General features: G+C 43.6%; 1 protein-coding gene across 1 annotated transcript in view; it reads left to right on the forward strand.

The window, feature by feature from the left end:
* PAPPA (pappalysin 1) overlaps positions 1 to 11,549 on the forward strand; it is a 322,351-nt gene that overhangs the window by 137,208 nt on the left and 173,594 nt on the right. Inside the window, exon 7 of the mRNA XM_019510512.1 lies at positions 6,245 to 6,752. Within this exon, the coding sequence (XP_019366057.1) occupies positions 6,245 to 6,752 (508 nt within the window). The remainder of the gene's footprint in view (positions 1 to 6,244; positions 6,753 to 11,549) is intronic.

Below are 11,549 nucleotides of genomic sequence, written 5' to 3' on the forward strand. Positions count from 1 at the left end.
CAGGGAATTGATAACAGTATTTATCACCCACTAATTCAGCGTTTATCACCCCAATAAGAAAACAACAGAGGGACATTACCAGCTACCTGTTGATTTAGCAGGGACTGTAGCCAGCATGTGGCCTGCTAGATAATATGCAGGGTGGCTGAGTGGGGAAGCTCATTGGCACTGTTGCAGGCTCTTCACTGCCCTGGTGACACCCCCCCCTACCCCCCCCAGAGCAGCGGAGGCACAGCCCTGCACTTCCACCCCCACAGCTGCCAGGCAGGCAGGGGGTGTGTTGCCAGGGCAGTGCAGGGCTTGCAGAGGTTGCAAGGAGCTTCCCTGCCTGGCTCCACTCTGCCCACCAGGCTGTGGAGGCCCCAGGGGGAGGGCAGCAGGGCAAGGAGCCTAAGCCTGCAGTGGGCAGCCTGCCCCTGCCCCTGCCCTGCACACAAACCTGGAGGGCACGGGTTCCCCCCTACCCCCTTGGGAGTGCATGCAGCAGCAGGGAGCCTCCCCCTGCCTGCAGCCCCATTCTGCTGCCCACTGGGCATTCCAGCCCTGGGCCCCAAGCCCCATGCACTATGCAGCTGGGCAGCAGCCCCAGCCCTGCCCGGCCTCCCTCCCTCCCTCCCTATGGGGGCCTCAATTCCACCCCCACTTACCTGTGGGAACTGCTCTCCAGGGTGCCTGGCAGCCATGTGCATGTACCTACCCTCTGCCTGACCACCCCCCCCACTCTCCCTAGCCCCTTGCATGCTGGAACTCTGCCAGTCTGCACAGAGCTCCGTGCAAAAGAGCAAAATCTACAAGTTTCTCTATTAAAATGAAAAATCCACAATTTTCTATGGCAGAAGTGAAAATTCTGCCGTTTTTTCCATTTTTCCATGGGAAATGGAAAACCCAGATCCCTGATCGTGAGTAATTGTAAAAGATTAGGCCCCAGATAAATTAATGGATTGACTTAAAGTTATTATTGCACCTATTCCTCAGGGTACTTTTGCAACTCATCCGTATTGCTTTTCTCTGGAGCATTTTGAAAGGAGAATGAGGGGGATGGGCTGGAGAATTTATTCAGAGATGCTGTCCTCTTTTATTAGATCTCTTCTATATGTGTATGTGCTTTTTATTATATTTATATGTATATGTGTGTACCATGCCATATGCTACTGTTTCTATTCTGTGGTAGGTTTAGTGTAACTATTATAATGCAAAAGAAGGCATAAAAAAATCACTCTCTTAAGGAAATGTCTTAGGGAGCTGGAGGAGAAAAACAAGTATAGAGCATTTGGGGTCACTTGAAAAAGAAGTGTATAAAGAATTAAAATTTAATTTAGCAAAAGTTTTTTATATCTGGCTTCATTTTGAATCAGAATGAAATCAACACGTTTAAGTTCTCATCTAAGGATTATTCTAACAACAGCAACAACAAATCGAAACCTTTTTAAGTTGATCAATATATTTTAATTTATTCAATGCATGCTATGTGTCCTTTTTAAACACTGCATTATAGCATACTATATATGTATATTTTTTAAAAGAAATCAAAATGAAGTCTTTTCAAAATGAAAAGTCACAATGTTGTGTTCCAAAGAGTGTCAAAACAGGGCATTTCAATGTTGCTAAAAACATCTTCCCAGTTTTCCTTTAAGATAAAATTCTGGCAAAATGTACCTAATTTTTGCAAAGCCTTGTGAGTTTGATGGAACTACATATTCCAGTGAAATATGTAATTCCATCAAAATTTCTCCAGCAAGCTCTAATTTGAAACCTTTTCCTTCTAGATCTCACACGCCTTGCCATAGGCATTATTCCTAGAAAAACTAGGCTACTGTAAGATTTATTAGCCGGCTGCAGAGTTTACATTTAATTTCCTTTTCTCACAGTGAGTGTGCCTGCATATTCTTAACTATGAAGGGTGCAGTCAGATCCTTATCTGTCTCATTCAATTGCTGCTGTGCTCTAGCTCTAGTAAAGGGTTTTGGGAACACAGTCCAGCTACTATGTTAATAATTTCTCTCCCCAAGCATATATAAGATATACCACATGTGTGGTGTTTTTGCTTTGTAATTCTCTGTCATTCTAACATTCAGGAACTATGTTTGTGTACTTAGTCCTAGTTACAAATAGTCCAATTAGGTCATTGTCTGGCTTTTTAAATTGCCTGTCTGTAAGACCCCCTGAATGCAATCTTATTAAAGTTCACGTTCGCAAGCATTTGAGTAAACCTCCATTCCTTGAACATTCATGGAAAGCAAACACAAAAGAGCCACAAGCGTAGCCAAAATGAGCTAACATTAACATTTGAGATAACACTTGTGGAAAATAGTCAAAGTCCTCATCCAGCTTCTTGCCAGGCAGCTACACCTCTCATCTGCCTCAAAGCCTTCTACTAATTGAATGGGTGCATTTTTAAACCGTAAGAGCTCTTAGCTACACCTACACTGCACAGCTAACCCAGGTGGCAGCCGAGTCAAAGAACCAGGGTTAGCCTAGGCTGGATGTGAATACCTGTTCTGCAGAGCCATGCTTCTGTTATTGCATCCTCACTGTTTCTTCACTCACCGTGTATGTAAGGGTAGTATGCCTTGGTCCTTTACACTGAGGCACTCCAGTCAGTTTATTAGCTGTGGGAGAATCTTTTTATTTTGGGGCAGTTGTGAGGTGGCATTGGTGGACTATCGACTCTTTAATGATTTAGCTTACATCCGCACTGCAGAGTGGGCAGTTCCAGCCTGGGCTCTTATTCTCAACACCAGGTGAATAAACAAAAGCACTTCAAAACTTGAGTCAGAGGTATCTGTGACAGGGAGGTTAATGCTCAAACCTGAGTAATAGCTATAGCTAACTATACTGTGTGGACTCAAGTCCATCGTGTGCGTGTGTTGTGGCTTCCTGCATTGTATTGACTAACCCAGCAGCCGATACAGGAACAGGAGAAAGCCGGTGCAGCCCCCCAACTTTTGGCTGTGCCATGCATATGCAGCGAGCTCACTGCCCGGTCAGCATAGGGTCCTGCTGGAACTTTGCACCAGCTAATCAAGGAGGGGTCTGGCTGGACTCCCACTTTCAACTGGCTCCTGAGTCCAGGGGGTGAACGTTGCTGCCGTTTGCCCTTCCTCTCCTTCCTCCTTCCCACTCAGTTAAGCAGCAAGGGAGGCAGGGGATGAGCAGTGGTGGTAGTGCATACCCTTCAGGCTCCAGATACATGTAATGAGCGGTTTCAGCCAGACCTGGATGGACAGCGCACAGGTGGCATGACTAAAAGAGAATGTGACCGTGCCATCGTATCCCCTCTGGATCCACCCCTGCTCTAACTATAGTTTTGCCTTTATTCCATGGACTTATCAGACCACAGTTTATGCTCTGGCAGTGGCTAATACTTGGCTCAAGAGCAGCCTGTTCCATATTTGAAATTGGAGTCGTCTCGATTGGATACAGAAGTTACATAGGAGGTTCCTTTGCCCTGGGTAAAAAAAGCATAATTTACAGTCAGGACTTGTCATCGTTATTTATACAAGCAAATCTGAAATTCGCTCTTTGCGTGCTTTCTGCAACGCTTGAGTAGAATCGGATGTTTCTTTGATACTTCCTGCCAGTCTTGTCAAGTTCCAGAGTATTTGCAGGAGCTGAACACAAGCACACCTGAAGCAAATGCGCTTACCATGCAAACAAATATATTTTTTTTCCTTTTACAGTATTTCCCCCACTCTAAAAATTGAAAGGCATGTGAAATAAGGTTCTGCTCCTCTTCTCTAATGACACGCAAATTCTTTATCTAAGCCCATTGAACAGTGACTGCCCATAATCAGAAAGGGATTTTTTAGAGCTTTAACAGTGATATTTTGGCTTAAGCTTTCAAACTACGCAAGGCTGTAGTCAAGTATACAATGTTGTCTGTCAGAACTACTGTTACTTAATAGGGATTAATGTAGTGTATTAAATGCCCTGCAGTTTCAGTGAAACCCAGCCATGTGCAAAGGACCAGCACAAAGTCTCTGCACCACTGAAGGCCACTGACAACTTAAGTGTTAAACAGACGTAGAGCTGGCAGTCCATACAAGCACAACTTGCATCCTTTTTCAGGATGTGCCTCTTTTGTTCAAAAAGGAGTGTGTGGGGCAGCATTATAGAGGATTTAAAAACTAGGGGAAAGAAAGGGGGAAGGAAGGAGGGAGAGTGAATGGGAGAAAGGCAGTGTCATCCAGTAAAAGGGGCTCTGGGTTTTGAAACTGTAAACACTGCTTCTGATGCTGACCTTGCAAACATCGTGGCATTAGACCAGTATTTTTGAAAGAGGGGCCAAATTGAACCCGCTTTTCAGAGGAGCTGAACACTCTCAAGTCCCACTATGGGCAAAGTGAGTTGCCCCCAACGTATCCAAATCTTAGGACTTCAAGGTCAGTGGGCTGCTCCTGAAAATATAGGTCCAGCACCCCAGTTTCTCCTTTAGCCAGATGGCAAGTGTAATGCTTACTAGTCTTTCTAAATTGCCTTGAGAGTTGAGGGTTAAAAAATCCGTCTTTGTGCTGCTGTTGGGAGCTGTATGTGTGTCCATGACAAAGTAACTGTAGGGCCTGGCCACCTGCAGGCACACACAGCAACGACTGTTGTGAGATAATGTAAGCTGGATGGTGCATTGGCTACTCAGATTGATTAAAGATTGAATACTTGTAAATCTCCCAGGGAAAAAAAAAGTACAGCATGTGAAACAGAGCCCTGACTTCCTTCAAAAGACGTCACTGCCGTTGAGCTTATGTCTCTGTCACTGCCTGAGTTTCGTGGCATTCTTGCTATGTAGTAGTATGTATGAAAGAGCAAAAGGATGCATATGATCAGGTGAAGGGTAAAGTGGCAAAGGGTGCTATGTTTTGGACCTCCAAAAGGACTGTACTGGATGCAGGCAAAGCATTCTGTAACCAGGCTCCTCTTGCGTGTCCAGAAGAGTCCTAAAATTGCCCATCTTCAGGAAAATAAAGCACAGTTTTAACACTTCAGTAGCCTGCAGGCAATGAAAATAAACTTCATGCATAGCCTTTTGTCTTTAAATTAGGATTCATTTCTTCCCTTGCTCGTGTTTGCCCAATGCTTTTTTTACCTTGCTTCCTTTCTCTGCTACATCCGACTGTACGCTCTTGCTCCCTCTCTCTCTGTTCCTTCACTTCTTTTCTTTTCTTTTCTTTTCTTTTCTTTTCATTCCTTTCCCTTCCTCCTTTCCTCAACTTTGTCTTTTCCCTGTCCTGCTTGCTCCCTTTCCATGTGGTTATTTGGGAAGGAAGAGGGAATTTATAGCTAGCACTGGATTCTGTTACCGACTGTTCCACCCATCCGACCTCTCTGGATCTTTCAGTACATGACTTTATGCCAGATTGTAATGTTACCATAGTATTTGGGAGCCCAGCAAGCATTGTGGTTTTCATTAGCTTTTAGTAATACCTCCTGTGTAGCTGAACAAAGCCAATCGTGAGAAATTTAAAAATACAAGTCCTAGTTGTTTCATCACAATGAGTCCATAGAGCCAGCACAAGGTCTGTACTCTACTTGTGTCCAAAAAATAGGGCTTACACAAGATGGCATTAACCTTGTATGGGCCCTCTGCACAGGAATGATTTTCACCCAAAGAGCCCTATCGTATATGGCACCCTTACTACCGCATGATGAATCTGACTTTCAGAAACATCCGATGTTCTTTCTTCTTTCCTTAGTTTCTACACAGAGAAGGGAAATCTTTCTGAGCGAGAAAACAGGACTAGAAGTAATGGGGTGAGATTAAAGTAAGGAGAACTGCAACTAGCTATCAGGCAGTTTGAGCCTACTGTCGAATAGCCACCCAAGGGAAAGGGATAGAAACCCTTTCAGTTGCAATTGGATGAAGCAACAGAAATGAAAAATATGAGGCCAGCTTATCTGGCGTGCTTCAGCTGCTTTGTGCTGCTCTGTTGATGCAAGGGTACCAAAAACCTGGTTCAGCTGGCCCTTTCGACTGGATTTATGGCTCTTTCATGTGGCCAAAATACACTGATGAACCTGGCTTGTTTGCACAGTAGGAAACAATCCTGCACTGCCAGGTTGAGCAGACTATTTTCAGCTCCTTCAGAAATACAGTGTGCAGTCCTAGGTCCTTCTCTCTCAACTTTCTCTCCATCCCAGTATCTTTTCTCCCTGCCATCTGAATTCACAGTTTGTCCTGTAGTCAGTGGTGGCCCATGTTCTCTAACTTCTTCTCTCTATCTTTTTTTTCTTTGCTATTCTTTTCTTTCAGGTCATCCTGACGTAGAGCAACCTTGTAAATCCAGTGTCCGGACTTGGAGTCCCAACTCAGCAGTCAATCAGCACACGGTGCCACCAGCCTGTCCTGAGCCTCAGGGCTGCTACCTGCAGCTGGAGTTCCACTATCCTCTGATTCCAGAGTCCCTCACTATCTGGGTGACATTTGTCTCCCCAGACTGGGACTCAAGCGGAGCAGTGAATGACATCAAGCTGCTCACCACCAGTGGGAAGAACATCTCTTTGGGGCCTCAAAATGTCTTCTGTGACATACCCCTGACTATCAAGTTGGATGCCAGGCAGGTGGGTGAGGAAGTGTATGGCATCCAGATCTACACTTTGGATGAGCATCTGGAGATTGATGCGGCTATGCTGAGCTCCATCCCTCAGAGCCTGTTGTGTGCAGACTGCAAACCCATCCAATATAAGGTGATCCGGGACCCCCCTTTCCTGACTGGCTCTCCATTCATCATCTCAAACCTCAACAGGAGATTTGTGGACATGTAAGTACAATTAGATGGAGGAGTAGACAAAATGGTTTGGAAAAAATAGAGTTCTCTCTTTACGATGTTATGTTTCATGTTAAGATGAGTTTCTTACATACTTAAATGATCAGAATATCACCAACAGAGGCCACAGTTGTAGCTTACATATGGAATTATGCCACAAACCCATGGAACAGATTTACATCTTCAGACTTCCCGCCTAGGTCAGCAGATGCAAAGCATTTAGATAATTTGCTTACTTCTGCACCTCTGGCCTTTTTGAGGTTCTAAAGATGCCCCAATAGAAGGCTCTGAGAGAAATGTGATGACATTCACTTGGGATAATACATTTTGAAAGAAATGTGTCGTAGAGTTTATTTTCAGTGCTCTGGCAGGGGCATTTATAAAAGCATGCAGAGTTGAAGGAATGCTGAAAAGCAAGAGTGCAGATGCATCTTTAGATTTATTAATGAATTTATTTTAGCCACCGTCTCATTCCTTTCTTTATATTCACTTTTTTCAATCAAATTTTACTAGCACAAATGCTTGTAGTCTTCAAGGGGACATGCATGGTCCACGTGCCTTGCACTGATCTGTAGAAAGTAGAATTTCACCATAAGTGAAGAGTTATGCTCTTGTAATGAGGGTTTATAAACATCACCTTGCAACTTTCGTGACCAGTTCCAGCCAAACATGATGTTAAACAACATTTTAAAGAGCAATTTTAATAAGTCCAAATTTTGGTCCAATATTCTGTCGCAAATCACAAATCTTGCTTTTCCCTAATAACTTCAGAGAATCCATGGTGTGTTCACAGGCATTGTGTAAACAGAAAAGGAGCAACATCTCTTGAATAAATAATTCCTTAGAAATTATTCACTGTTCCCCAGGAACGCCATGAAGTTCTTTTGAAAATGAGTACCAGATAAAAGGAATTAACCTGCTGAGAAAAATGCATGCTAATTTAGAAGAGATGATCTAATTACTTTGTCTGATATCAAGGAAGAGTGCATCATTATAGTCTTCTAAACAATCTAGTAATTGTAGGAAACTGCCCTTTGATGGTCCAATTCTGCAACTCGGAGAATGCAAATTGTCTCTCTGCTCACACAAATTCAGCTTAATTAACAATTTATCATTAAAAACAAAACTCCATGGATATCATTGGAACTACTCAAGTGCTGAAAGTTAAGCATCTGCTTAAATACGTTCCTGGACTAGAGTGTTAATTTGCAACAATTACTGGCGCTTAAAGTAGAAGTACTATTCACATATTGGAAACCTGGGAAATTATGACTTTTCCCATGGTTTTGCTGTGAAAGCATCTTTTCCTGAAAACTGGCCCCTTCTCATTGGAAAATGGGACTGGCTTGCCTGCAAAATATGCATACCTTAGCACAAGTTCCCACAGAAATAGGCCCAATTTTGAGTTCATAATGAAATGTGAAAAAAAATATTTAAAAACCTTTGAATTTGGAGTCCTGTTCCTCTGTACTTTTGTTTTGAATACAATACAGACCTCTCGCTGACAGTCCTCTTAACTGGACCTTAGATAGGAAGGTTGTTTTCATGAGCTATAGGTCTCCAGACTTCAGAGTCAGGCTCCCTCTGAGCAGGCCAGCTGTACAAGAGTGGTGGAATGGGAAGCCCCATTTCAAACCAGCATATTGCTTGGTGGTTAGGGTATTATTAATAGAAATTTTAGCTGGCATTTAGGTAAAATGGCATGGTAGTACTTTTCTGCTTCATCGATGTGTGGAGACATGCTATAATGGTTTGGATGCTACAGCTGTGGAGGCAATATAGATACCCGAGCTGACAGTACAATGTCATGGACACACTTGGGCACCTAGCGCAGGATCTTTTATTTTCAGTTTGATTCTAGTTTTTAACCAAACTGTAAGGGTATGTGTGAGACTAGCTTTCTGTCTGTCCCCGGTAAGACACAGGTCTTGTACTCCCTAAGCAGGAAGTGGAGGTCTCCTTGTGCTCACTCATCTCAGCATCTGTGGAAGGGGCGTCAGGATACATTTCTACACACATGTGGACACAGACCATCACTTTGAAGTCTCTCTCAGCTGGAGCTTTTTCTCTTCTGCCTGTTTGTTTCACCCTGTAAGACAGGAGCTCTTTACCACCTGATATGACAGCCCCATTACCTCTCCATAAACCCCAGCTCAGTTATCCTTTACTCATGTTTTGGAACATTTCTGGTATTGAATGAAGTGACCCGTTTCATATAAACCTTATTGCGAAGGAAGTTGCACGCCTCCTGCCGCCTCTGACCTTGATCTTCCTTTTCTTTCTTTCCCCTAACAAAGCTGTGCTATCTGCAAGCAGTATCATTTCCTTTCATCGGTGCCACACCTGGAGAAAATTAATTTTTCATACCTCCTTCATGTTGGTGAGAGGGAACACTTTCCTTACACTGAGAGGAGAGACAGCTTTAACAGATAGCCCTTGCCTAGTCAGCATCGGGTGCTCTTACAGGAGGGAAGGAATAACTAGAGCAGTGCAAACCTTGTGTTAAGAAACACATAACAATGCCAAACCTGTCTGCTCTCAAGTTGAATTTGAATCCCAGGTCTCGGCTCAGATTTGCTGAGCTCAGTGAACATTTCAAAAGGACAGGGCTAAGGTCCAAGTAACCTCTTCTTCCTTAGAGGTTTTGGGGAAACCAGGCAAAACTCATTCACTTCAGCTGAGTTTAAGAACGCCGAGCTCTTTACCCCCCAAGGAATAACTAGCAAGGGGAGGGGACTTGCCTGAAAAGTTCAGATCTCAGTTCACATCCAGATCCAAAGTTCAGAGGGTTCAGATCTGGAGTTTTCATTCTGGCTGATCTCTAGGGATGGCTGAAACAGTTAACCTGAATTCCCTTTAACCCTCTTGCAATCCAGTACTCTGGTGATGGCTGCAACAAAATCACTGCCTTAGTGCTCATTATTGAGAAAAGCCCACTGAGATTTTTGGAGAGGAGTATTAAGTATAGAAACCTGGGGGCAGGCTGGTTTCTGGCGGATGTCAGAGAAATGGTTAGATAGCCAGTAACAAAGGACTCATCTTTTCTGATCACTGGAGCTGTCTTTATTTGTTGTTGGGGGGGGGTTGTTTGTTTTGGTTTGTTCTTTGTCTTTTTTCACTAAATGTGGTCTGATTAGGAACAAACAATGGAGAAGAATGGAGAAGAGAAATTGTAACAGATTTTCCTGTGCATTGGTAGCAGTGGGCAGTGTGCAGACAGCTTCTGCACAGGCAGAAGTGGTTTGTTCCAAATTATAATTTGTACCAGGGCTTTACTGTGTGTGCTGGCACCCCGAAAAAACCTATATGTAGCTGAGGAATCCACAGCTGGATTGTATTTTCCCAGTAAATTCCTATAACCACTAAAATTCTGGTAGCCATGTTCTCCTGTCACAAGGCATGAGTAATTCCCATTGAAATCAATGCCACTTACTTGGATTTCTAAGGAGGAAAATCAGAGCCTACCCAGAAATAGCAAAGTAAAATACTGATGTTACTTTACAAGAGATCCAATAGGGCAGTGTGGCCCAATTTTTTTGGGCAGACGTGCCGCCAGGTAAACGCTGCACCCTGCCCGGGTGCTATTCTGATCTCTGTCCGCTGCCCATTCTGCTGTTTTGATTTCTTCTCCCTGTCTTATCTGTCCTGTGCTACCTGTCCCCTTCTCAGTCTACCAGTGCTCAGAGACTGCCTGTGTTGCTTGGGGCACATGTGCCACAGCTTGGCCACCCCTGCAGTCGGGCTTTCCACTGGGCTCCGAGAAACCTGGATGCCTCTCTTCCGTGTATCTATATGATATCAACTAAACAGGTGACAGGGCAACCATTTATGCTGCAGAGCAGAGGTGTCAGCTATGTGATTAGATACCTCACAGTTTATTCATTAAACGTTAGTTTGCTATTTTACCGGTCATTAATCAGTGAAGGTTTCTATACAAATATGAGGCTAGATTGCAGTTGGCTACAGGGATATGTATAGTGGGGGCAGTGCGGGTATGGGGCTTTCCATTCTTTTATTCTCCTTAAATTGCCAGAGCAAATTCAGCTTGAAAGCACATGTGTCTGTAGTGTGTTTTGTGTGCAGTAGCAAAAAAATAATCTGATTCCTAGGCACGATACTTCACAATGCTCTACCATTTTTACATGGGTAAGCTCCACTGGTTTCAGTGGAGCTGTACTGGTATAAAAGTAAAATAACACTAGGGAGAGAACCTGACTGGAGGCTGAAGGTTTTTAAGTAAAACCTTTCTAGAATCTCCTTCCTGCCTCCGGTACCATCCACTTCTTTATTTTCAAAAGAAGAAATATTTTTGTATTGACAGCGTAGTGTTTCCCATACATTACGTTGTATTCTGGGCCCTCTTAGCTACCTGGATATTATTGCCAAAGGTACTTGAACCCCATTTCCTTTTAGCCAGTACTTGAAATCTGCCATAATGAGTCTTCCTTCAAATCTTACTCAGGTGGAAGTCTCATCAAAGCTGTTATTAAGGACTCAATAGCTTGAAAATGTCAAGTCCTGCCCACCCCTGCCCCCCACCTCTTCCCCCTCCAGAAGAAAGAAAAGCTTGGAGGAAACATACCACAAAATACATTACAGAAATAACATGAGTAAGAGAAATACTGTTCATCCTAACTGCAGACTGACAAGCCTGGACTTGTCAGTCCTAAGCATTTCCTTTGTTTTGCCAAGAAAATATGAGGGTGTTTTTTTTGTTTTTACTTTACGGCTATCTAGACACTAGCTAGCTACTAGTAGCAGCAGTATGGACTTCACCGAGGCTACCTTAGA

This window comes from Gavialis gangeticus, unplaced genomic scaffold (genome assembly GCF_001723915.1).
Source record: "Gavialis gangeticus isolate Ggan-Ray unplaced genomic scaffold, GavGan_comp1, whole genome shotgun sequence".
NCBI classification, from domain to species: Eukaryota; Metazoa; Chordata; order Crocodylia; family Gavialidae; genus Gavialis; species Gavialis gangeticus.